Raw genomic sequence first — 27,931 nt, forward strand, 5'->3', positions numbered from 1 at the left:
AAAATACGTGTCTTCTTCTACTACTTAATTGAATCACCGCCATGACATCAAGGCAGTCCGCCACCATCAAGGCTTTAAGCCTAAGGCAGTCCGCCACCACTGAGGCTTTATGCCTAAGGCAGTCCGCCACCATCGAGGCCTCATGCCTAAGGCACCATGCCACACCCGAGGCGTTATGCCACCAAGGTCCGTGGACCACCCAACCAGGGCATCCCTATGGACCACTAGCTACATGGGGTTACATAGTTAAAAACCATCAAAGCAAGAGGGATCAAATGCATGTCATATCAACATCACCAGGAGAAAAAGTCAAATACATATAACCCAAGGAAAACAAAAAGCAAGCACCACAATCTGGAAGTAAACATCGTCATCCAAAAAGTCACAATCCAAAAAGCACAATATCCAAAAAGTCATCATCCAAGAAAGAACATCCATAAAATCAAGGAACATCTGGGGGAGGAGCAGCCTCTGATCCAGAAGGAGAGATCAAATCAGCATCAGCAGAAGGAGCAACCCTCTCCTCTGGGGCGACCACACCCTCCTCTGCCACCGCCAAACCCTCCTCTGGGGAGGCACGCGCCACCGCACCTACCCCCGATAGCAACAGGACAACCTCTGGAAACCCTGAGAAATCATAGTCAGGGGTCCTCTCCAAGATGCCAACCGCCAAGTCCCTCATACCACCATCATATATCTCGTGGTTGAATTGGTGGAAGTACGCAGTAATCTTAGGAGACAGCTTGTATGCCACCACGGCTCACTCCCCGGCCTCAGACAACTCTGCCTCATGCCTCTGCCTCAACATGTGGAGCTCCTCCTCTAACTCTAGAACTCGGGAAGAACTCTGGGTAGCTGCAGCAGTGGCCGCCTCAAGCCCCTCCAACGCATTCTGCTCACGGGCCACAACATCCTTGCAGGCAGCCTTAAGCCCCCTGTACCTCCTTCTCCACATTTTGCAGTGCACACCGTATCTAATGATCACGGTGAGCATGACTCTCTAGTTGGAGCACCGCCTCAGTAGCACGGTGCTGAACCTACAATCAATGAAACAGGCAATAAACATCCTAAGTATAAAAGAAACGACAGCATGGAAGGAATGAGGAGAACAACTCACAGAAGCCATGTCATAATAAAGACTCTGAGCAAGCAGGGCGTCATTGATCTGGCGAAGGGTTGAACGCTCCGTGGGAAGCCTACCCTGGTCTAACCACTCTCGGCTCACACCCTGGGAGGCCAAAGTAGCTCCCTCTAGAAGATCCCACGCCAACACTAAGGGCGAAGAAGTCGGCGGATCGGCGGCAGAACCAGCAGGAGCAGAGGCCACTCCTTTCCCCTTAGCAGAGGGTGAAACAGCTGGCCTAGGGCTGAAAATAGGTGGAGATGTCCGGGGAAGAATAATGTGGGCTCTACTCCTCGTCGAGCTGGGGGGACTAGGACCCCCCTTCCTCTTGGTCCCGGCAACCGTAGAAGGAGAAGAAAAAGCCAGGGGTACAACACCCGAAGAACCACCCCCAGAAGCAGCAGCCATAGCGCCCCTCCTCTGCAGGTTGGAGTGAAAAGTACCAAGGTCCGGCCTGATATCCACTATACAACAACCAACAACATAGAGCAGGTCAAGCCATGAGTGCATATAAAGACAATATGTGAACAAACACCCAAGGAATCAAATATCTTACCAGGACTCAACTTCCAAAGGCATAAGAAGGCCTCAGAATCCAATAGGCGGACGTCGAACGGGTCGCATCCCTAACACTGCTGAAGGGAGTCGCGCTCAAAATCGCTCAACTCTAGAAGGCGATTCACCCTCTTGATATCAACAACCCCCCAAGTGGACCGCAAGACACATCGAGGGACCATGGCAAAAAAGAAACGATCCCTCCAATACTTCACCGAGTCCGTGATCCCCACTAGAGGATCAAGCGCGACAGGTGACCCCCTGGGAAGACGACAGGCGAAGTGGTAACGCCCCCCTTCCCCCTTCTTTAACACATAAAAGTAAGAGAACAATGGCACAGTCGCAGCACGCCCCAATCGGGCAAAGAACACATAGAAGCCCAAGATAACCCGCCAGGAGTTGGGCAACACCTGCCCAAGGGTAAGACACCAGTGCTCTAGTACCAACCCCACGAAGCGGGGGATAGGGAAGCGAAGGCCATGAACAAAAAAGATACGATACAAGCAAATCTCATCTTCTCCATGGGAGTAGGCACGGTCGTCCGGTTCGGGGACACGAAGCACGACCTTAGAAGGAATGTGGAACTCCCGACGAAGAGACGCCAAGTCTGCAGAAGACAAGATGTTGGCAATATGAGCCAACTTACTCCTACAGTCACCAATAGAAGTGGAAGCTTGAGAAGCTCGGCGACCTCTACTAGGAGCAGAAGCCCCAGAGACCTCTTCCCCATCACTGGCGCCAGGGGAAGGTGGGGGAGAAGAAGTACCAGGGGAGGACGGCCCCGTAGAAGATTCCTCAACAGATCCAACCTTGACTGAGGCTGGATTAGAGTCATCAGATGAAGACATGAAAAGACAAGGAAGTGAACTGATCACTTACTCAAAAAGGCGATCTCCCAAAACCAAGCAACCAGGAAGGAGAAGGCCCACCTGCAACCAACAATGCAAGGCCAATAAAAAATAAAAAAAAAGAAGGGGAATACAGAAGAACAGTACTCACCAAGGACGACGACCGAAGCTGGGTAGGCGAGGGCCGTCGACCAAGCAATAGGCGCGGATCGCCCACGGGCGCAGACCACCGACCAAGCAACAGGGCGCAGACGCCTATATGCGCAGACCACCGAGACCAAGCGATAGGGAGCGGACCGCCTGCGAGCGTGGACCGCCTATGGGCACTGATCGCTACCAGGCACGGACCGCCGTCAGACTACCGGTGCGGATCACCATGCACGGGCCTGGATCGCTACGAGGCTCAAACCACCCAGCCACAGGTGCAGACCGCGGTCTACCTCGGGCGCGGACCGCCACTAGGTGCTGGTTGAAGAGCATAAGAACACGACTTGAAGGTCAAACCCCAAACAAGGGAGCCACAACAAGGCGCCAAGCCATGGCAAGCAAAGAGTATATGGCACAATAGGAAAAGCCAAGGGCACCAAGCCAAGGCAAGCAAAGAGTATATGGCATCATAGGCAAAGCCAAGAGCACCAAGCCAAGCTAGACACCAAAGGCAAGGCTAAGTGACAAGTGAAGCAAATTTCGTTCTGGCCAAAAATCAAGCATGTGGGGGGCACAATCAAGAGACACAAAAGCCAAAGATCAAGTCAAAAGGTGAAAGAAGAAAAAGCAAGGGAAGAGAAAAAGTTAGAAAGAGAAAGAGAAGATGAAAAGCAAAAAGTAAAAAGTGAAATGAAGACAAAGACATATATATCTACAAAAAAGATGAGAGTGGGGGGTTTTGAACCCCCAACCTCCACATCATCAGATAACAACATGGACACCCCTAGCAAGAGAATTATTCACGAGACACCCTTCGATAATACATGAAGACATGGAATACTCTCTTGAGCACGTTGTTCCAAGAGAGTGGGGGGCAAGTGATAAACATAACTTCACCCTGACCAATCAGGGAGCGCCAAGTGACAAAGCCCAACCACACATGATCACCACATGCGCGGATCGCGGTCAGACCATGGGCGTGGATCGTCGACAGGCGCGGATCACCACAGGCTCGGACCACCCAACCACTGGCATGGACCGCGGTCGAGCCACGGGCGCGGATCGTCACAGGCGCGGATCGCGGACCCGGGCATGGCATGCCCAAAATACGTCGTGCCCATACATGCCATCCTCAAGCACAAGCTCCTGCGGATCGCCGTCAGCAAGGCAACATGCCAAGGACTCTAGGCCACAGCCTATCGAGTCACCTAGTCTGAACGGACTCATTTACTAGGAACCTCATCTACCACGTAGATGAGGTCTATCCACCAAGGATTCCAAGTCTATCAAAGACACTACTTCTTACAGGAAGACAACTACCAGGTCTACCGTGACACCACGTCTCACGGGAAGACAACCTATCAAGGAGGAGCCCTGCTACTCAGGGACTCTATCACCCACGGCAAACACTCTACATCAACTGGGACTCTCCACCCCGCCATACACTACTATAAAAGGCAAGGTACACAACCCCATAGGGGACATCTTAACTCATACTGAATACTACTATTCATCTGTTTGCTCAGAGAGATCTAACTTAGGCATCGGAGAGTCCTAGGCCGGAACCACACCGGTCCTCCTTTGTCACCCCAGGGTCTTTTGCAGGTTACGACACTCGAAGGACCGCTGAGCCATTTCGTGACGCAACATGTTCTTATTAGGGTTTTAATTATGTGGGATCCGAATTCTTCTTCCTTTGTCCGATTAACTTGTTTGTAGAGATCATGGTTTGAGATCCTACATAGTATTCTACTTGGTTTTACAAGTATAGTAGTACTATTAATCACATACTTTCTACAATTTTGGACAACAAAACCACTTCTTCCCCAAATATTCTTTTACAAGAATGAAATTCTGTACAAAGTATTGGCATCAACAACAACTTTACCAACAGATAGTGTCTCAAAAAATTGAGAAGTGTACTAGGAACTATAACCAGTGCCAAAAACAATATTTGATATCCAGAAATTTAAAAAATATATATTTGATATAAAATTTTGATATTTTATAATAGGACTCAGTCTTAAAATAGAAAACAATACAAGTACCAGGATTTGGATCCTCTCCAGCATGGGATAGTTTAGGATCTCCCATATATCGATACAATACATACACGGTACTGCTATGATGATCATGCCATATCGTGGATTGAGCCATATCGCGATATAGCTTGATCCTGCGACATGGTGTGATCAGAAATATGACGTGATCATCATAGCGATATGGTATGATCCTTCTGCCGATAGCGATTTTTGACGATACCAAAAATAATTTGAATTACTAAATAATAAAAAATGCAACAACATTGATACCTTTTGAATAAAAATAGGAACGGATTGGGGAGAGAGAGAGAGGGAGAGAGAGATCAGCCCTTGGATCCTTTTCGGGACACTTGTTATATGGTGAGACCTCATTGGGAATCCCCAGCCACCCCCACGCCGTAGAAGATCCAAATCCAATATTCCATTAACTTTAGTCCAAATATTCCTTATAGAATCAAATAGTGAATTTTTAGGATTTTGAAGATCCGGTATGGAGATGGGCCGAAGAAATATTTGGAGCTCTCGCCAAAAATTAGTGTACAAAGATTCAATTATTTAAGGACATTTTATATAAAACAAGCCGATGGCTTCAATTAAGGATTGAAATATCCTCTACTCTCTCAGGCTGGGTAAGGAGGTCCTCCTTAAAGTTGTTGCTTTGTCCATGAATACATTTGCAGCCTTTCATTTTAAGTTCCCCACCTCTCATCATAATCAGATTCGCAAGCTATCTTGTGATTTATTTTGGAGTGCCAATGATCAGACTTCCAAGATTTATTAACTGGATCTTGTGGAAGCATCTATGCCAATGTAAAGAGAGTGGAGGCCTAGGATTCCGAAATGCCAAACGTCATAATAGAGCTCTTCTTTCCAAAGTGGTTTTGGCAACTTTGGAGGTACCCGGACTCTTCATGGAGTAGATTCATGAAGCAGATTTACTTTCCAGCATCTCCCTTCTTGTAGGCTCATATACTGCCTAGAATGGAGTCATGCCAGCCGCTGAGTGAAAGGTTGTGTTGTGCTAGTACTCGGCCCAATGTAGGTATTTGACCCATAGAGAGGGCTCTCAGTGAAAGCACCAAATGATAAAGTATAGAACTGCTTCGAGGGCAGCGACCTCCTAGAATTAGACAAGAAACGAGAATTTTAATTCATTCATTACCTCTTCCTCGAGTTACAGATATTTATAACCTAGCTCTCTAACCTTCTAGAACAATCTTCCCATATTCCCAATCCCAACGGTAATATATATTCCCTCCGACAAGTTTGTTAGAAATATTCTCGCCTTTACACGTAATTATTTAGGGTCACAGGACGTTTTCCCTTTCTAGTGGTCCTTCGCAAGGTTGTTGAGGTTGCAGGGGGACGTGCCTCTACGTGGCTGGTGTCCACGTCGATCACCTAATGGTGCTCTCGTATCATCTTCTCTCTCTTTTGCCCCGTAGCACCCCTCCCCCAGTTCCCCCACCTTCTACGTTCCTTGGACCGCCATCCCTGTTGGGTGTTGATCATAGTTACACCATCGCCACCACAGAAATTAATCGGAATGAATGCCAATGGTTGTAGCTTCAAAATCCACAGAAATAGTAGTATATAAGCAGTCTTTCGTATTGAACAGAAACTCTAATATGGGAACCAGATCGTCTCCTGATAGTAATCTCAATCTTCAGTGATTTATAGATGTTTACAGTCACACGACAATGTAGAAGGGAACGACCAGATTCAAACCTCAAGCTTGAGATGATCATGGCCACCTTGGGAACTTCCACTTTTGAAGCTAGTAGCAGACCAAGCTATATATGCAGCAGTTGATGAGGTATATTATAGAATTAGACCCAAAAGTCCAGGAAATGGAATGACCAATGTCCGGAGGAGTTCCATCTCTCCAGTATTAGGAGGCTGTCGAAAACCGACCAAGGGCCCCTTCTAGTAGACTAAAAAAATCCTCACGTACATCCATAACATGGTCGAAATGAAAAAAATGTATCTATGGGATTCAAGAGGAGTAATCTGGACATCATGGAGGAGATGCCATAGCTGCCGTAGCAGCCTCCTAATGAGGCGCGGTGCAATGATCGCCTTATCTCTACTTGGGTGCCTAGGAGACTGCTACGACTGCTACGGGCGGGCAGATCGTAGCCGATCCAAATTGCTAGAGAAGAGCTTTAGAGGCCGAAAGGGATGGGGGAGAAGAGAATAGAGGCGCAGAAGTAGTCATGCATTGAGGCGGAGGAGAGGAGCATGCACTAAGGCGGAGCACAAGAAAGGAATGGGTTGTGGCCTATGTGTTCGAAAAGGCTGCTTATTTCTTATCTTACTTATACAACCTCATTTATAATGTAAAGTCTTTGGTATGAGAAAATTGCCTCTATATTGTCATATTTTGAAAGGGCTTCCTATACAAGCGATCATTTTGAGTCACATAAATTAGATGCCGTGGCAATTTCAACTATTGGCTAGAAAGAACATGGTCCAAATTAATCACGTATGAATATTTCAAAGCCTATATCAATCAATATCCTCTACTATATTGATGAGCATTCCACGTAAGTCTATGCACACCTATGGTATTCTATTTATTATTGTGCAATCTCCTAGAATTCTGGATTTTCAGAGTTTTATGTTGTCACTTGGAAAACTCCGCTTGGGCTGATCCTTGAAATTTGAGTAGAGCACCTAAAGCTGTGTTTGGATGTCAAGAAAAGAAAAGAAAAAATATCATAAAACAATAATCACGATGATATAATGATTGATTTATGTGTCTTTCTCTTGTTTCTTTTCTTGACATCTAAATATAGCCTAAAAGTTTAAGTTAGTGATAAAGTTTGACCTATTAAATTTAGGTTGGGGGTGGACTCCAAAGTTTGTTGAATTGAAATTGTACATGGGACGGCCAAAGCTCCAAAGCTCCACTCTCAACCAAATGCACCTATTTAGAATGGGTTATGGACTAGGCCAAACACAGCTCCACCAAATGTGCAGTACTACATTTGAGCTATATGATGTGTTTAAAGAGCAAAATCCACCAATTGGGTGTCTCTCTTCCTTCGGTGGAATATAACCATATGCGGAGGGAGGTGAATCAACTAGAAAATTACATTATCTGCTTATATACGGGTGATGTGGTGACTATTCTCCAACCGATTGACTTCTCAGAAGAACTTTCTAAATTGATTAAAGGAATTGTGAATTTCTGTATTCACTAGCGATTGTAATTTTCTTGTTTTTGACATTTGTTGATGCGGGGCTTGTCCCGTTTTTGTTAGGGGCTTCCCATTTTAAAAGGATGTTCTATTTGTATATATTTATGTTTTCCCTTTTTAGTTTTTTAATATAAATTACTTATCAAAAATAAAAAATTTTAATATAATTTACTTATCAAAAATAAAATAAAAAAATAAAAAAGCATGTTTATGACTTATGACCATGGGCCCATGAGAAGCTGAAAAAGAATTGACACATGAATTTTTATTCTTTTCTGTTACAGCACGGAGTTGTAAGGCATCGTGCGATGACTGCAGAGGCCATGTACACCATGTGGGATCCGTTATACCACATGGTCTCTGCAGCGCCACACAATACGCTACTGCACCAAGGTGTAACATGAGAGGATAACGATTCATTGACACACCACCGACCCCGAACAAACCTGGATTCCCAAGGCTTTCCCCATCGACATTAATCATGACTTTACCCTGGAGGAGAAAGATGCTATCAATAACTGATCCAACGGACCACGGTTATTAACAGAAGTGTAACATTGATAAGACACGAGCATTTAAGTCCAATCTAATTGTATTGTGGTGGGGTCCAACTTTGTGGGAGTTTCATAGCATTTCATTGGATCTGGTTCTTCTCAGCGCATTTGTGCATCGGATTTGTGCGCAAGACGCGGCTGAGGGCTCTGATCGACACCACCACACACATGTCAGTGTAGTGGCGTGTGGATCGAGACATTGTCCCGTGGGGGACGAGGAGCTCAATCCCATTCCATTGGATCACTATTGTGGGAATTTCAAATTAATATTTTTTAATTTTTAAAATTAAATTTTATCTTATAACAAAATAAGTCAAAAATAGATTGGTTTATTTTATAAAGGAGAGAGACACTTTGACAGTGTTAGCAATATCATTTTCCTTGATTAAGAATCTCAAGTCCTACTCCTTTGATTCTTCAGTAATATTTCTTTCATTCTAACCTAATATAATTGCAGATCCCAATCCATTCATTATTCATCTTCAGTAGTCATGGCCAACTCCAATGCGCCGATGCTTCTGGTATTAGTGGTGGCAGCGCCGGTGGCGGTGGCAGTTCTACTCTATAGACTGGCTGAGTTTGACCCGGCGTCCCTTCCGGAGCACGTATTGTCTCGATCACCACCAATTGTGCCGCCGTCTCATTATGGCCGAGTGCTAGAATTGGCGGATCGAATCGGGGAAGGGCTCTTACCAGGTCCCGAAGACTTTGCATACGATGCGGAGACGGGACTCTTATATACGGGTTGCAGCGATGGTTGGATTAGGCGTTTCCACGTGACAGACTCGGCTGAGGAGAAAGAGAAGGCGAAGACACAGTTGGAGATCGAAAACTGGGCTTTCACCGGTGGTCGACCGCTCGGTCTGGCTTTCGGACCCGACAAGCAACTCATCGTCGCTGATGGTAATAAGGTCTGTTTTCTGTGTACTCACAGTCAACATATATTTGCGTGGCACAAACCATAGCTAAACCCTGGAGGCCCTGAACATGGATTTTTAACATAAAACTAGGACCATATTGGGCATATTGCTTGAGTCGATCCGGGATTAAGAGAGTCTGATACACCGATCTGATATCGACTCTTCCAAAACCTCAGCTGTCAAAGCCTGTTTTTCGGCTGTTATTCCGGCCGATCATAGACAAACTCAGCTTAGTGGGTCCGTATCAGATCGGATTATGATCCAACGCTAGCTGGGTGGGTAATTGGATCAACCAGTCCGAATACTAAATCCTAAGATGCAAGCTGTACGTCGTTGTTGCATATTGGGCAGCTTGGGCTGGGCCCACTTAGTTTAGCCCATGACAGGAAGGTGCTAAGAATGGAAATTGTCATCGTGGAGAGAGCGCATGAGATTGCGTGTGGATGAGGTGGCTGATATCTTCTTGTTGATAGTGTTGTCTGTCGCGGCCCAAATTTATACTGAAGGCTTTAGAGGGACGTTTAGGCTTCGATTGGGTTATCATAACTGGGCCAGCACAAAATCGGCTTGGAATCACCCCTTTAACACTATTCGATCGTTTTCTTGCATGTTATTCTATGAGACCATCATCTTTCCGTAATATACAAAGTCTTATCTTACTATTTATTAAAGCGTGTCCAACGCCCCAAGGTGTCCGAATTCCAAAGATTTGACAACCAAAGAGTGGAATTGGTTAAGATGTATTACACGCCAAAGACATTGCGCTCCTGACTAGGGAGTCAACCATGATGTTAAGCTCTCTGAAATTATGGTAAAATGTATATGATCTTAAATGCTCTCTAGTAACCCTGTCATTATTGCAAGAGTTTCGTCTTGAAGCACTATTGAGAAGACCATTGGTTTAGAGACTGTGGGGATGAGATTTCCTCTACTATCCCTAATAACAATTCCAATTCCTACTTTTCCATCTTTGAGGGAATTAATCATCGGTTTTAATTAACTTGTGACATTGAGCGCTAGGAGGGGATGATTAATCGTTACTGTCTACGGTTCGCTGACCGGTGTGGTTCGCTAGTGCCTCTCACAAGAGGCGGTGGGATCCACCCGGGGCACCTGACCAAACACTTTGCCCAGGTGGGGTCCACCCTCTTCTTTTGAGAAGCACTAGGAAACCACATACTATAAAAATTGAGGGGACCATGGAATATGGGTCGATGAAGAAGTTATTAATGCAGTAGTAGGATTAGGCAAATAGCAGTTAGCGGTTGCGAAGATGGTTGTTGTTCTGAACTTAGTGAACTCTAGGCCGGGGTGTCAATAAAGCCCGCTTGGCCCGAACCCGCCTGAACTCGCCCTGAGCCTGGACCCAACCCGACCCTGATTTTTCAGCCCAAAGGGCAGGTTAGGGTTTAGAAATAGCTTGACCCTGGCAGGGTCGAGTCGGGATCGGGTTTAGGCCTCAAGTTGAGCCCGGCTCGGCCCTGCCCGACCCTGAATTGCTTATAAGTAAATATATAGAAGTATAGATTTATATATATATATATTCTTCTTTATCCTAACAAAAAATAATAAAAAAAAACACTCAAAACCCTCGAAACCTAAAAATGATTCACATTTCACTCTTTCCCTTCATCCGCCGTCCCCAAACCCCATCTCTTTCCCTCTGTGATGTCTGGATTAGCCTGGCGATTCACATTTTACTCTTTCCCTTCTCTTTCCCTTCATGCACCGTCTCCAAACCCCATCTCTTTCCCTCTGCGATGTCTGGATTAGCCTCATCTATCGTTCTCGTTTGGACTTTGGAGATGAGATACGCCAATACTTCCTTTTCTTCTGGAGAAAGTGCTACCGTCAATGTCAGAAGTGTTGCCGGAAGGAAAGCAAGATGCTCGGAGACGACGGGTGGTGATGGGTGAACCTTGCGCTTCTTCATACCTATCCAAACTGCAAACGCTGATAACCCTTTTCTTCTTCTCTTTCTGTTTTAATTTTTTTTTTTTTTCTCTCTGCCTCTTCCTTTTTCTGTCTGTACACTTTGTTTCTTGGATTTTCTTCTGGTTTGGAAATTGGATTGAGAGATTTGAGAGGTTTGAAGTGAAGTTTGAAGGGTTGTTGAGGTTGAGGGTTTTACTTCATCTCTCTCTCTCCACTCTCCCACACATCATCAGGGACAGGGTCAATCAGGGCCAACCCGACCCCGCCCGACCTTATCAGGGTCGGGTCGGGCCGGGCCGGGTTAGGAAAAACTCTGACAGGGTCGGGTCAGGGTTGAGGGTTTCTTGGCCCTGCCAGGGTTGAGTCAGGGTCAGGGTTTCGGTTAAGGCCTCTAGGGTTAGGGTCAGGGTTTAGGCAGGCCCAGCCCAACCCAACCCATTGACACCCCAGTGAACTCCCTCTCAGCTTTTTGAATAACGTACTCTCATGGTCCACCAAGTTTTACTGTTGAAAGAGAGGTCATTGCGAGCAATCCATAGATTCCATTATGATAAATGATCGATGCTAGACCAGAAACTTCTTTGGCTGCTTGGTTTCCAGATTTAAGGAGGATTCCCCACCTCTTGATTACTTGTGGAAGTTGAGGATCAGTAGCAAGAGGAATGAAGGCTAACCAAAGTTGACCCAAACCATATAGGCTTTTTGCAACTGGGCAGTTAAGTAGGATATGATCTGCAGTCTCTGTCGCCTTGCCTTATATGGAACAAAGGGGCTTGATTGGGATTCTTCTTCATACCAACCCTTCTATCGTGGCCAGACCGTCCGGGAAAGAATGCCAAAGAAAATTCTGAATCTTCGGTTATGTTGAGCAGAGCATGATCAAATCTTCTTCTAGACTAGATCAGGGATGTACGTGTAAGTGACACTCATGAGAAGAAGAGGAGGTTGAGGCCCTCTTCTAATAGACTAATACATTCCTCACATCTAGAACATGGTTGAAATGCAAAATATAGCTGTGAGATTCAAGAGGAATAATCTAGACATCATGGAGGAGATGCCAAGCGGCTATCATTTAGTTGGTCATTTGTTTCATCATCTAACGTAATAAAATCCTCCTCCTCGATCTAGGTGGGATAATTAGGGACTCGGCTCCTGTCCTGCAGTGGCGGGAGTTGGAGCGTCCAGCCCAACTAAACGACAGGAAAAACAGGAGTGGGGTGGTCATTTCACATGTGGGGCCCAGGTGGGTTGTGACCTGTATTTTGTTCTAAAAGGCTGCTAATGTCTTAACTTATACAATCTCATTTATAATGTAAAGTCTTTGTTGCGGGAAAATTGCCTCTGTATTGTCTCATTTTGAAAGGGCTTCTTATACAAGTGACCATTTTGAGTCACATCAATTAGATGTCGTGGCAATTTTGACTATTGGATAGAATGAAAGGACATGGTCCAAATTAATTACGTATCAATATGCCTAGTTCAATCAATATCCTCCTGTATATTGATGAGCATCACATGTAAGTCTTTGCACACTTATGATACTCTTTATTACTGTGCACTCTCCTAGAATTTTGGATTTGTAAAGTTTTATTTTGTCACTTGGAAAACTCAGTTTGGACTAATCCTTGAAATGTTAATAGGAACCTAAGGCTGTGTTTGGATACCAAGAAAAGAAGGAAAAAACATAATGAAACAAAAGTTAGGATGATGCAATGATTGATTTTTGTCTCTCTTTCTTTTCTTCTTTAATTTTTCTTTGACATTTAAACATAGCCTAAAAATTGAAGTCAGTAGTCAAATTTGGCCTATTAAATTTAGGTTGGCCCGAGTCCAAAGTTGGTTGAATTGAAGTTGTACAAGGGATGGGCTAAAGGTCCAAAGCTCCGCTCTCAACCAAATGCACCTATTTAGAATGGGTTATGAGCTAGGCCAGACACAACTCCACCAAATGTGCAGTACTGCACTGAAGCCATAGGCTGTCTTTGGTATTTGATATAAATTATTGGAATAGATTTTGAGTCTATAAAACATTTTGAAACAAAAAATAAAGAAGAATCAGATTTCAGAATGTATTCTAAAACCCAGAATCTATTCCAATAACTCTGCAAGCACCATTATATTCAGTAGAACCAATGGTATCAAAGTTATATTTTGTAGATTCAATGGTATCAAAATTCTTTTAAGCATGTCTCTTCTTTGAAACGGTTGGATTGAATTCATAAGCTGCTGAGGTGGCAGGGACTCTTGAGGGTGAGTAGAGGAGCAACAGTAGAAATGTTGACAGATGAAGCAGAGGGTTTGAAATTCAGGATAACCGACGGCGTTGATGTGGGGAGAGATGGAGTAATATACTTCACGGATGCATCGTATAAGTATAGTTTGGCAGAACACATAGCTGACGTCCTCGAAGGTAGGCCCTACGGTAGGCTGATGAGCTATGATCCATCCATCAATAAGACCCGAGTGCTGGCGCGCAACCTCTACTTCGCCAATGGAGTAGCCCTCTCACCCAATCAGGATTTCCTCATCTTCTGCGAAACGGTGTTGTAAGTCTTTCTTTCAAGTTACAATGAATGATTTAACGGAATCTTGATTACATTTTATCAGTTGTTACTTAATTACGTACATTGTTAGGTATTTTATGCTAAGCTAGGTGTTAAATATTGTAAGGGATAAAGAATGCTACCGGGTATCATGTGGTTCCTACGCCCAGATATAGGAGAGTACATAAGTACGGCCTTCTGTACCCCCATGAAATTAAAAACCGCAACCATGTTGATGCTCTTGGTCATAGTCTCTTTGGCCCCCACACTGGTACCAGTGCTACACGATCAGACAGTGATCTCTTGCCCATATTGTAAATAAAGATACACCTTTCGATGTAGGGATCATGATTTTAAGAAATCGGATTGGAATCAGTTGAATTAGTAGATTTGAATTGAAATCAGCTTATCTTGATTTCGACTAATGCCTATTCTTACAATTTATTTTTGGATTTTTTCCATGAATTAATAGAAAATTGGGCAAGAGATCAGCGTTTAAGCGTGTAGTGCCTGCACCAGCACAGGGTCAATGAGAGCACACGTAGGGCATCAACATAGATGCAATTCTTGATTTCATGAGGAATAGTGTGATACTTCCGGATGCTCCTATGTTTGGATGTAGAAGCCACGTGACCAAAGAGCTTTTTTTACCCTAGAAAAATTGCTGAAATTTGCCTTGTATAGTAGTATTTATAATTCTTTTTATGGTGAGAGAATGCTAACCGGTCGCATGCCAAGCGTGGCTCCCACACCTAAACACACAAACCGCTTGCCACCTGAAAATGACCACCTTGGCCCCCTGAAAAGGCAAAAATCTCATAGGGCAAGGCGGTTAAATCCAAGCTGCAAGACGGTTTCTATGTCTAGACGTGGGAGCCACGCTAGGTGCATGACCGGTTGTCATTCTTTTCTTTTCTTTTTAATAAAAAACTTCAAAAAGTTACATATCTATAGAAGTCTTTACTTATTACTGATTTTAGACAATGTTTGGTATGCATTCTTAGAAAGCATTCTAGGTTGATTTTGCATTATCGGATGATAAAAATAATTGTTTTTATGGTCTGAGAATGCAAAATCAACTTAGAATGTATCCCAAGAATGCATACCAAACACAGTCTTAGCTTTTAATATTCCGGGCTTCCAGCTAATTATGGCCCAATACCAAGACGATTCTAACCTTCAGATTAGAATAGGTTGGAATCATCCCAGTATTGGCCAGAATCGATTGAAATCCTACAATTAAAATGGGTAAGAAGTAGCTTACGAATGAACGAAATTTTGCTGCTACAAGGCTGAGAGCCAAGGAAATGGAATAATTAACTTGCCCTTTGGAACATTCCTGCTAGAGGTGTAGCAGCAAAAAAATTTTCCTGAACGTACTATGAACTGTTTATCACATTGTATACTAACTAGGGAAGTTATACAAAATACTGGGCAGGCGAAGATGTAGCAAATATCACATCCTAGGCGAGAGACAAGGAAGCGTGGAGACCTTCATTGATAATTTGCCTGGTTTCCCAGACAACATTCGCTACGATGGACAGGGCAGCTTTTGGATCGGATTAGCCATGGTAATCTGTCGTCCATTTGTTATTATTTATTCTTTTCGTTTGAGAGTGTAAAATCGACTTAGAATGCTTTCAAGAATGCATACCAAACACAGTCTTAATGTTTTTTTTTTTTTGTTTCTTGTGAATGAGGCAGGGAAATACTATATTTTGGGATGTACTAATGAGATACCCAATAGTACGGAAGACGGTGTGGATGTTGGGTAAAGTGGTGAAACTCCCACACATGCAGAGTAACGGGGGAGTGATGGCCGTCAATTTGGAAGGAGAAGGGATTGCACTCTATTCTGAACCAGGGTTGTATATGGTCACTTGTGGCTTCAAGATCCGGAACCAACTATACATTGGTTATCTTGCCAACAACTACATCACTCGTCTCCACCTCAACCAACTTGCATAATAAATATGAGAGTGGAACATGCATACTGTATAACTCCTATCTTTCTTTCTTTCGAAGGTTCAAAAACATTACTGAACCATATTGACTGAGTATTCAGCCTCTCCATGATTGTAGAGTTGAGCCATGATACAAAATTATATATATATATATATATATATATATATATATATATATATATATATATATATATTTTTTTTACCCCGAATATTATCTGGGACCTGGGTGGCCCCTAGGAATTCATTAGAATAAGCAAAATCAAAAGAATTACACAGGGGGAACTTAACCCGCCTTACGCCAAACCCACTGAGACGAAAAGGCTCTCTCATAAACTCTCCAACAGGAACCCACCCCAAATACAAAACCAAACCCAAGAGACTAGAATCGAAACATCGGGAGGCCAGCCTTATCTTCTCTAAGAATGCATGAGAGCCTCGGAGGAAGCTCCCCACAACTCTGAAAAAGACTGTTGCTTTGGGTCTCACAGGCCCAATTAGCTAAGAAATCAGTCCCGCGATTCCCCTCTCTGTACGAGAACGCTACGTTCACATTCAGCTGCTCCACCAAAAAACCCACCTCAAAGAACAAGTACCAACAACTCCACAGATTACATTCTTTCGAGGTAATAAACTGCACAATCACCTTAGAGTCTGAGCTTACATGGCATCCAATGAAGCTCCTGCTCGCACACAGCCGAAGCCCATCCAGAATTGCCCTCATCTCAGCCTCAGTGTTAGAACACTGTCCATAGAAACTGGCAAATGCCACCACCAGGTTTCCGGCCCTATCACGGATCACCCTACCCCCACCACTCAGCCCCGGGTTCCCTTTACTGGCTCCATCAACATTAATTTTCACCCCATTGAAGGGTCGGCACCAATAGATAGGACGGGGGAGCCTATGCTTGATCGGAGGGTGCTTTATAAGCCAAGAACCTACAACGCCAACACCTCTCTCATGCAATTGACTGCCTTCAAAAAAGAAGGTAAAGGGATCTCTTGGATCCACTAAGTAATCCTCCAAATAATCATATTAGTGGAACGTGCACCTTTATTATGTCGCCTATTGTTTCTTTCCTTCCACAGCTCCCAAATGATAAAAGAGGGAACGATCCCAACGATGAAAGTGAAAATGCTTTTGAAGGAGCCCTTGGACTGCCAATAAACTACCCTTGCCTTCAGATCTTGCGTGTGGATGATCAGGACATCCAACAGATCCCCAAAGTACCTCCAAACCTTAGTCACCATAACCCCACACACTAGCACATGGGTGGAGGTTTCCTGCTGTGGCTGTTGGCAGCAATAGCACTTGGATGCCAGGGGGACCCCTGCCCTCTTTACCGCCTCATCAGTAGCAATAAAGCCAGTGAGAACCTGCCACTCAAAAAATCCGATCTTGGTTGGAATCGTTCCATTCCAGACCCATCGTGCAAAAGAGACCACAGGGTGCGCCCTGCAAACAGTGCCCCATGCAGTCTTGAGGGTAAAAAACCCATCACACGATGGGGACCAAACCAACCGATCCACCCTGGCGGAGAGCCTGAAACTGGAATTTGATATCCTTCCACGCACCCTATCACAGTCAATTCTGCCCAGCAGTTCTTGGTCCCATGAACCATCAGCCTGAATGGCATCCTTCACCCTCAAATCAACATCTACATGGAGTGCGCCATCGACGCAGTTGATCAACGACCCCTCACCACACCAAATGTCGACCAGAAGAGCACCTCCCATTGCCCCAGTAGCCAGATCGAGTGCTCCAACAATAGATCCTTAAGAGCCAAGGACGATTTCCAGGTTTTGGAGCCCAGATTGGGCTGCTGCACCAAAGAGATGTGAAGCCCTTTAAAAAATTTTGCCCTGAAGAACCGACTCCAAAGGGAATAATCTGACCAAGCCCGCCACAAGCCCTTGAGCCGCATAGCAACATTCAATTCCCTCAATGATCTAATGCATAACCCCCCCCTCCTTTAGGGGTCTGCAAACGTGGTCCCAGCTGATCCAGTGTAGCTTATTACCGAACTCCTATTCCCCCCAAAGAAAATTAGCACACAAAGAGTTGAAACGCCACATGATCGTGCGAGGGATATCCGAACACGCAAGGATATGGATGGGGAGAGACGACAGAACATGCCTCAACAGGGTCACCCTGCCCCCTGCAGTCAATAACTGTCCTTTCCATCCAGCTATTTTTCCTCTCACCCTCTCTAAGATGTCCTCAAAGAAAGAGACCTTTAGCCTCCCTGTGTACATGGGCGCCCCCAAATAAGTTAATGGCAGAGCCTTCCTCTCAAATCCAATCCAATGATGTCCCTTACCCTTCGACAAAGGCGAATAGGAGCCTTATGACTCACCACAAAGCAGCTTTTCCCCCTATTGACTAGCTGCCCAGAGTATGCTTCATATCGCGCAATACAACCCATGATCTGTTGTAAGGAGGTTTTGCTTCCCCTAGAGAAAATGATCGTATCATTTGCAAAAAGGCTGTGTGAAATACCTGGACATCTGTGGGGAAGGTGAAAAAAGCTTGCTTGCAAACAGGTTCGTAAGACTCCTACTAAGCACTTCCTCAGCTAGAATGAATAAGAGAGGTGACAGTGGGTCCCCCTGTCTGAGCCCCTTGGTGGACTTGAAAAATCCAGTCGGTCCAGTCTCAAGAACAATAGAGAACTAGCAGTTCTGAAGAGTCTTCTCAAAATTACTGTAATTAAAGTTTTGTTGAGTTAGCATGGTATCGCCATGCTCTGTTTCCCACATAAGCTTGTTATTTCCACTTCTAAATGCCCTTCCATACTCAGTACTTTCTACAACCTCAGTACCAGCACTTGTAGTGGTATGTTGATTATACACTACACATATGATGATGCATGACATAATGGAAGAGGGTTCTCTCAACAACCGGCATAGAGGAGTGCACCAATGAAGTATGGTAAAATGGTATCTTATATTGGAGGGTATCAAGGTCATTTTATATAAAGAGGAGACAGAGATAGACATGCATATCCTGCCTCGGCAGCTCAGAGCTAGAATCTTTTTTCATGCATAATTTTGTTCCTACATATTTCATTTCTTTCATATTTTAGAGGATTAATTATTAATTACAACTCATGAGCAATCTATACTTTGCTTTCCCAAGGAAAAACTAATTGTACTCATACAAGAATGATGCTAAATAGAATTTGGGGAAGTGTTCTCTGTGTGGTAGCATAGCTCCTGCGTGTACACGACACCAATGGGAGAGCATGCAAGGGCATCAAATGGGGAGTCATTTGTACATTTTATGGAGGTGGGATGGTCATTTCACCCCCATGTTTCTGGGAGCAGGGTGTACACTCTCAGACAGGGATTTTTTCCCATACAATATGATGAGTCTAGTTCCTCTGCACGTATGTGTGCAGGTGCACATACATGTGAGAGGTAATCACCTATCCCATTTTTGCCCTTTGCAAGGGGAGGAGGGGTATTAATGGAAACAAAATGGACATGTGGTTACCTCTCACATGTACGTTCATCTGCACGTACGTGCAGATGATCCATTCTCCAATTTAATCTTATCTTTGGGCATCACAATTGCACTTAAATAGAAACAATCTGAAACTTCCTCCCCTATGGTGTCTTGGCCTTCATGGATTAATGATGAGCTTCTTCTTGATGTGCAAGGCAGGACCAGATTTCACTTACCTTAAGTGATTTTTGGCGTTATTGCTTGCTTTTGTGTCGTGGGTTAGCCCCCCTGCTGATGGCCATGCTGAAGGTTGGGGGTGTTGATCTTTGTGTTTTGTGTTGCTATCTCTTGGCTTGTGGCATTTTTGTATCTATTCTCCTTTCCCTTTTTAATACATATGATCTTTTAACAAAAAAAAATTATTTAAAAAATAAAAATTATTTAAAATTATTTTTCAGATACCTGATTGGTGCCTAGTCTACTTGACATGTAAGTTAGGGTTAGGAAACATGCATTTAAGTTTATGTAACATCTTTTGAATGGTAGATTATTTGGAAGGATTGAGTTTCCCTTCACCCATGCAAGGGCTTCATCAATACTATCGAATGCCCAATGCAAGAGAATAGTTTCGGCCCCAAACAATAGGGAGTGGGAGTTTGTAATGGGACAAGATTCTCATTGCAACCGGAGAGGGAATTCTTCCTACTCCACAGGTGAAGGGATACTTGTGCTTATTTGGTAAAAAAACAAAGAAAAAGGAAAAAACAAAGAAGAGTAACTATGTGAATGAATAATTTCTAATGTGATGTGCCATATTCTGGTTCAAGTTGGGGGGTTCTTCTCATAGTTCACTGGTGGTTGCTTTGTCTTAGCCTTCTTTGGTATAATATCTGATTCACCCTGCATAGTAGTACTTCCTTCTAAATACCTTACATTTGAGAATAAAGAAGCATGCCGATGATTGCTATGTTGAGTACAGTTTTTCCTTTGAGAATAAATGCATAAGCAAACTATATTTTATGAAAAGAGATTAAGATACACCACATGCATAATGGATTTGATGGGGACTAGAATTTAGTATAGATAGACCCAAAAGTTCCTGATCCAGGCCCAAGCCCATCAAGTCCACAGGGCCCGAGGCCTAGTCAAGACCAAGAACCAACCCATACATGGCTGGTCCTAACCAGCTCCAAAAATCTAGCCCAAGATCAATAAAAGCCTTGTTAGTGGAGAATCTCTACAATGCCTTTAGAGCTTCCTTAGTGCATGATGACTAAGCAGCCTTTGTGCCTTTTTCATTTTCCATGCACTCCACCTTCTCCCAAACACTTTCTTGGGTAGCTATATCAAGACTTTGAAGTTTGCATCGAGACATTTGAGCTTGTGTAAAGAACTTGAAAGTTTCTTTCATTTATTTATATTTCTAGAGTCTTCTTACTTGGGAATTAAGCTTATATTTTCAATCCTTAGATTGTAAGGGTGAGAATTTCTTTTTTCAACCAATGTAATGCCTATAAAAGGTCATCAACTTCTTGTATTTGAGTAAGTGAATTCTGATAATTTTGAATGAAAGTGCCTTCGGTATCTCTTTAAACCAAGTTGAGTTCATCTCTTAAAAACCTTGAAGATTTTTTTTTTTTTTTTTTTTAATCAAGCTTGAAGAGTTGGTGTTTTTGTATATCCTCTTTGCATCCTAGAAGAGTTGCAAGACCCTTGGAGTTGCAAACACATCCTAGAAGAGTTGAGCTTTAGCCCATAACGATTCTATCTCTATCCTTCTTTTTTTTGTTTTAATTTTATTTTTCAGAATTCATGCATTCACTTCATGAGATATTTTGAGGATCTTATTACTTTTTTTGAACATGACTTCTTCATACAAGTTGTATAAACTTCTCTTATCTCGAATCTCCAATTTGAATCACCTCAAAATGATTTGTGAGTGCAAAGTTATCGTTATTTTACTAATAGGGTGCGAACCTGTCCTGTTTAGCCTTTTGTAATTGTTTGTTCTATAACTTTTCCGATCTTTTGTTCAAGTACCCTAGTTGAGGTTACATTTGTCCCTCACAGACATGTCAACTTTGGCTCTATTACCCAAGTAGTAAAATTAATTTTTCAAAACATGAAGACTACAGATAGGGTGCATTACAATGCTCAAACTTGATGTGCATGACAATAAATGTAAAGGTACATCATTGATTTTAAGTATAGAATTTCGCAAGTTATCTATATAAACTGTTCTTTGGATATCCAATGTTTAGAATTGTTACATCAGCAATCTAGTGGCAGAGCGATGGTTCATTCATAGATTATAGATACTCTATGGACGAGACTGGACCAACCATAAAAGCTTTGACCTTTTGTTTTTCCTAGAAATGTCCATCAATCATAGCATGAGAATAGATTGAATTGGTTTTAACTAAAGTTTATTTAACGTCCAACAATGGTGTACAGGAGATGGATCTCTTCAAAGGACAAAGTTATGCACTTATTTGCCAAAAGTCCTAATATGTAATAGGCGAAGGGTTGTACATGCTGTCAAGATGTACAGTCTTGTCACAATCTCTCTCCTCCCCTCCCTTTCTCACATACTCTCTCCTTGTTATCCTTGCCCTTTATTTGACAAATCATCTTGCACCTCGATTGGTGGGACATGTAAATACCAAGGCACTTGGGCATCATGCCAATCTTTTGTATTCATTTTGTTGGTTTCCTTTTGCGCTTGTGTATGCCCTTGCTTCTTAATTCTTTTTCTTCCCTTGCTAGAGTCTATTCTTTTTTTGATGAATAATTAATATATTGAACGAAGCGCTAGAAGTCTTTCCCCCAAAAAATGGAGGAAAGAAAATACAAGAGAAATAAGAGGAGAAAAATAAAAATTAGATGGAGAAAACTCCACAACAAAAGAAAGGCTAAAATCCCTACAGTTAAAACAAGCTATAAAGGAAAACTGAAGGGGAAACAGGCCCGATGATGGGCTTACCGAGACCCATCTAGGGAAGGATGGGGCCTAGATAACATAACCTGATTAGAGGTCCAACGAGATAACATAGTGCCACGAGAACCTAAGCACCAGAATTTGGAAGGCCATCCACCTAAATGGCAGCTCCACTTGCCTAGGGGGAGATTAGGTTGTTCCCTGATTAGGTTGCTTTTTTGGTTTTGTCTATTCAATCGATATAGTTTTTTCTTTCTTGAATAAAGTGATTACCTATCTGCCCAAAAACGAAAGTTACTCTGATAAATGAAGAAAATTTCAGATCCCACAAAATCAAAATCTCTGACAAGAAAATATAAGAATCTCATGCATTCCGTGGATAATACAACACAATAGAGGTACTTACATAAATGTAATGAAAGGACCAGTGCATCTTATGTCCCAAAGTATAAAGATGTAGTCAGATTGTGACTTTCATGCAGTTTATATTACTAGTATTTTATATTGTCTCCTATGCTAGCTAATCTACTCATGTTTTGGCGTGATTATATCATACCTAAGTTATGCTTCTATAGATGACAGGATATTATGAGGCAAAACGGTTTTGCTTTTGATAGTCCAAATTAAACTAGCTTAGCCCAAATCAGTCGGACTAAATCAATTCACCTTATCGAATCACATTTTGATTTAGATTGTCGTTTTTAGCGATGCGTGGAGACATGTGGGAACTCTTTTTTTTTGACATCATTTTCTCTATGTTTATAGATGTATGTTTTATAAGCATCAAAGATTGTTTTGAATTTGTTTAAATTTACATTTATCAAATGTTGTGCATATTTGATCATGGTTTTGATTGTTTTTATCATATATATTATGATTGTTTGTCTTATATAATAAGCACTTTCGCATATGATTAGCTGCGTGGTATATATTTATAGAAAATCGTAAAAAGGTTGGGTAGAACCCACCAAAGTGGCACATTCGATTCTTTTATGGTTTTACCTTTGCAGCAAAGTTGGTGACATTTGTCCAAAGATGATGTCATCAAAGTTAAAGAAATACATATGCACACACATTGAAAATGACAATATCTTAGGGGTTCCTTCTACCCAAAGGTGATGAGATTTTCGAAAATTATTGTTCTTTTCACAGCAAAACATCCTATTCTTTTATAATTTTGTTTCAGCACCAAAGTTTGTGAAATTTGCCCGAAGGTGATGTCATCCAAGTTAATAGAACACATATTGGAAATGACAGAAACCTAGGGGTTCCTTCTGCCCAAAGGTGATGGAATTTTCAAAGTTATGTTCTTTTCACGGTAAATGCAAACTTATGAGAGGACCAATGCATTCTTAGCCCAAAGGATAAGGTTGTAGTAGCAGTTGTAATTCTTCTTCTTCTTTTTTTAAATAAGTTGTATAATCCACATGAAAAGTGTTTGACCCTTGGACTATTAGTTGTATTTCCTGGATTGTCCAAAGAGGTCTAAAGGTTACAAGTTCTTACTATACTAATTCTGTTATAGGATTGTTGAAAGTAGTCATATTAAGTATATTGACCATGATGGTGAGCCTTTAGAGCCTAATAACCTAGTGTTCGAGGAAGTGAACGTTGAAATTCCTATTGAGACACTTCACTCCGATGAGTTACCAATTTTGACTGGAATTGTATTGCCAGATCCTACTAGTTATGTAATGGATCCTGTTTTGGCAATTGAACCATGAAGGATGGGTTTTATTTCTAAGTTAAGAATTGTAGACTCTATCTCAAAGCCTATGATGTTGTACCGTGACAACAATTCAATGTGATCTTTTCGAAAAACAAAAGAACAATAAGAAATCCAGTGGTTCAAAATGCATTGAGATCAAGTATCTCATAGTAAAAGAAAGTGTTAATGAGCGGCATATCATGGTGGAACACATTATGATTGACAGATTATTGGTATATCCTCTTACAAAGGCTTTGCTAATGGGAGTAGTCAAAGGTCATGTTTCTAACATGAGTGTAATTGAATCTTTTGATATGTTGGGTTAGTGGGAGCTTTGTATCCTCTTGACTATTTTATTTATATTAATTTGGAGCCTTCACCTATATGTTTAGACATAATTTTGATTAACATTAGTTATGGTATTTACCTTTGTTTTATGAAGAATTATTCCGTTGTTCATTTCATGTGGTAATTCTCATGGTTTTATTTAACCAATGTTGTCAATAAGGTAATAGCCAAAGTTAGGCAGTAATGCCAAAGTTAAACGGTAATGCCAAAGTTCAAGATGGTAATAGTCAAAGTTTCAAGGCATTAATAGCCACAGGTGGTTAGTCAAAATTAGGTATTAACCAAATATATGGTGGTTTGCCAAATTAAAAATTAATATCAAAGTGTATGCCTATAAGGTTATTTAAGATATTCTGATTTTTTTGATCAGGTATAGGACCTATATGAAGTTTTAACTTGACAGTTATACATCTCAAAGAAGTTTATTTGACAAGTGTGCCTTGATCGTGATAATAGAAAGTTGTATACCATATATTGAATTGAGATTTATCTTCTATTGTTGTTCAACATGATATAATTGTTGAGTAAATCAAAGTTTAGTGACATATACATGTAGAGGGATTCCATGGTCACATCGAGAGATATGGACTGTGTAATTAATCTAGTCCAAGTGGGAGATTATAAGAAATTTTTAATGTTATTTTTTTTGGGCTTAATTAATTATTGGACCCAGTCTTTAGATGGGGATTCTAATACATGAGTTGGTTCAAGCATGTCACCTGGTTTACTGAAATGGGCCAGTCCAAGCCCATTGTGGAAGAGGATTTGGGTTTTGGGACAGTACTATAAGTACTATTAAGGAGGGTCCCTGCAGTCACGTCATTCACTTTCTCTTTTCTCGCATAAGAAATAGTATTCACTGGGTGAAGAACGACAGACTAAAGAAGATTCCTTCAAAACTTTATTCGTCAAGGGCTATGCGAGGAGATTGCTTGAGGTTTATATTATATTGTTCTTCATCAGCATATGAGGTGCAAGGTACTTCTAATCCCTTCTTTGCTTTGATGTATTCGTGTTCTAGGTTATTGTGTGAAGTTAGTGTTTCAAATCTAAAACCCACATGTTTTCGTCTAACAAACAAAACCCTCAATAATGGGATCTCCAATAGCTGGAGATAAGAGATTCATATGAGAAAACATAAGTAAATGAGCCTCCGCTTGTGCCTCCAAAAATAAAGGTACATTAATAGCCATTTGATTCCCATCAAAGCCTGCATTGAATCCCGTATGAACTAATGGATGTAAACAAATAGCTTGGTATTGGTTGATAGACAGTAGATTTATTAATGAGTCATGAAATACTATGGTTCTTACATATGATTTGATTTCTTCTTCTTTTTTTCATAAGTAATTCGTGAGATTGTTCACCTTTCTCTCCTAGTTTTCAATTTGAAAGAAGAAAAAAAAAATAGAAAGTTATGCGGCTGGTTGGTTTTTACGAAGGATGTGAACGAGCCGAATCAATGTGTTCCAATTTCTAATCCAATGGACCAAGGACTAAATGGCCACTGCCTGAAAGGATTATGTCCAAGGAGTAAATTATGGACCACTCCGCAAATATCGATCGAAATTTGGAACCCTTATACAGGTATTCAATTTAAGCAATTTTGTATATATTCAAATCTAACTTGTGGGGTGTGGCTTTATGAAGATGACATTGAGGTGGGTTATACCCATAAGCTATCACAATATTGTATTCCTGATTGAGTGGATTTGATTGGACTTAATCAATTAAGGGATGAGTTTAAATTGCATTTGGTGAACTTGTGCCATGCTTGCATATCGAAGGCTACAATCTGGGTTGGGGTTCTGGTTATGTAGGTTCATTTCAATCAGGTTCAGAAACCCACAACAGACCGATATGTTGATGTCCTATGTTATGGTGGATTCAACAAAATGAGAAGTAATTATTTTCAATAGAGGTGGCCGACTTGCATCTGCCTGCCTCAATCCATGTCCTATGCTTGTTGGAATGAAGAGACTTCTCATAACAGAAGTGTCCAAGAGTATACATTTGGGATAAGTACCCAGCTCGTGTAGTAGATAATGGTTTTCATGATTTTCATGGTTATATTGGACTTGAATAGCCAGTTAGATTTATTATAAAAATCCTCCTCAAAGTAGGTCACATATTTAGGTGTAGGGTTGTCCTGGAGATGCATCTACTTGTGCTTATGAACAGAGAAACAATGCTACTGTAATAGATTTAATCTAAATTTGAAATAAAATCTATAAGAAAAAGGGAAAAGATTGTAAACACAAGGAATTCAATCCAACATGTATGATAGATGAACAAAATTCATCCATCAAAAGTGATTTTTATTGATGGATCTTGCCATACCTTAGAACCGAGCAAGTAACTCCACTGCAATACTCAATTTTCAATCTGACCAGATTAGGGCAGTCATGAGAAAGAGCTTTCATCCCATGATCTGTGATAGGGCAGCCCCTGATAGAGAGATTCTTCAATGCTTTGAATTGAGCAGCAATGCATGAAATCTCAGCATCACCAATCGTCTCACTCCAACGTAGATCCAAGCGCTTGAGATTCTGGCAATTGGCAGCGAGTAGGCCCAAACTCAAACAAGTAATATTGACACTGTTGCGTGTGACAACCTCCGTCGTCCGGTCCGCCCATGGATGAGCCTACAAAAAGATAAGTAAGCGCAAGAGAGCCGGTGTGGCTCCAGCCTAGGAATCTTCGACGCTCAAGTCAGGTCTCCAGTGCAATAGCATAACAGCTAGTAAAAGTGAGATCTGGAATTGTGCTCCATACCTACGTATTTATAGAGTGTGGATGAGGTGAGGCGGTTGGGGGAGTCCTAGTATGGTAGGATTTCTTCTTTTGGAAGGTTCTCTCGCGTAGAGCGGAGTGGAGAGTCATTTTCGGGGTCAAACTCTTATTAAGGTAAGAGTCCATACTTGGCGTGACTTCGTATCGCGTTGGGATTGTGGCTCGATTCTTATCCCGTGATTCTTGGGATTTGCTGATGTGGCTTCATGATTCTTGGTGGGCCGTTATGAGGACTTTGGTGGAGGGCTCGGCCTAGGAGGTCGGCCAGTGAGGTCGGTATAGGAGGTCGACCTCGGCAGTCACCTCGGCCTAGGCCATCCTGTGTATGCTCGACCAAAGTTTTAAGGCTAACTTAGATGATGTGTCGCGGGCTCGGCCGAGTGCTCAGTCCAGCCATGCGACCTGACGGAGATCGGGTTGGCCCATTTTTCGATTCAGCTCGATTCGATTCTTGGGGTGACCTCGGCTCGGCCACGTGGTAGCTTCTGACTGGTGAGGTGATTTTGTGCTTTATTACAGGCCCCCCACTCATCAGGGGTCGGCTCGGCACTGATGAGTGAAGTTTCTTGGTCCGTTCGTCTGAAACCTCCTTACAGCCAAATCGAGCTCCCTTTGTCGATGATTTGATATTGTACGGTCTGACAGTTGGGGCGTCAGTGCCACGTCAGTAGGAGTCATTATGGCGGGCTCGAGAATTCGAATCGTCCCTTGATCTGGATCATTGATTCTCGCTGGACTCTCCTCGGCCATTGGATCGGTTTAGCCCAAGAGTTATAAATAGGCGACTCCTCCCTGTTCATTCTTCACTGCTTCAAGTTATTGACCGCTTGGCTAGCTCGGATTTCTCAGCTCTCCAGTGCTCGGC

The 27,931-nt window shown here is 42.4% G+C and overlaps 1 protein-coding gene and 1 long non-coding RNA gene across 2 annotated transcripts; one reads left to right on the top strand and one right to left on the bottom strand.

Annotated features, from left to right (window-relative positions):
• The first annotated feature begins 8,922 nt into the window (after positions 1-8,922).
• Positions 8,923-15,858, top strand: LOC122662133 (protein STRICTOSIDINE SYNTHASE-LIKE 4-like). Its single transcript, XM_043857699.1, has 4 exons — positions 8,923-9,383; positions 13,566-13,873; positions 15,309-15,441; positions 15,575-15,858. Exons 1-4 carry the CDS (start codon positions 8,964-8,966, stop codon positions 15,836-15,838), a joined length of 1,125 nt encoding a protein of 374 aa, XP_043713634.1. The 5' UTR covers positions 8,923-8,963; the 3' UTR covers positions 15,839-15,858.
• Positions 11,200-22,699, bottom strand: LOC122662135. The gene is made up of 3 exons (XR_006332978.1): positions 22,690-22,699; positions 21,840-21,849; positions 11,200-11,336 (listed from the first exon to the last, which is right to left on the bottom strand). It is a non-coding gene; the product is annotated as an uncharacterized LOC122662135 (long non-coding RNA).
• Between the last annotated feature and the right edge of the window lie 5,232 nt (positions 22,700-27,931).

This window comes from Telopea speciosissima, chromosome 5 (genome assembly GCF_018873765.1).
Source record: "Telopea speciosissima isolate NSW1024214 ecotype Mountain lineage chromosome 5, Tspe_v1, whole genome shotgun sequence".
In the NCBI taxonomy this organism is placed as follows: domain Eukaryota; kingdom Viridiplantae; phylum Streptophyta; class Magnoliopsida; order Proteales; family Proteaceae; genus Telopea; species Telopea speciosissima.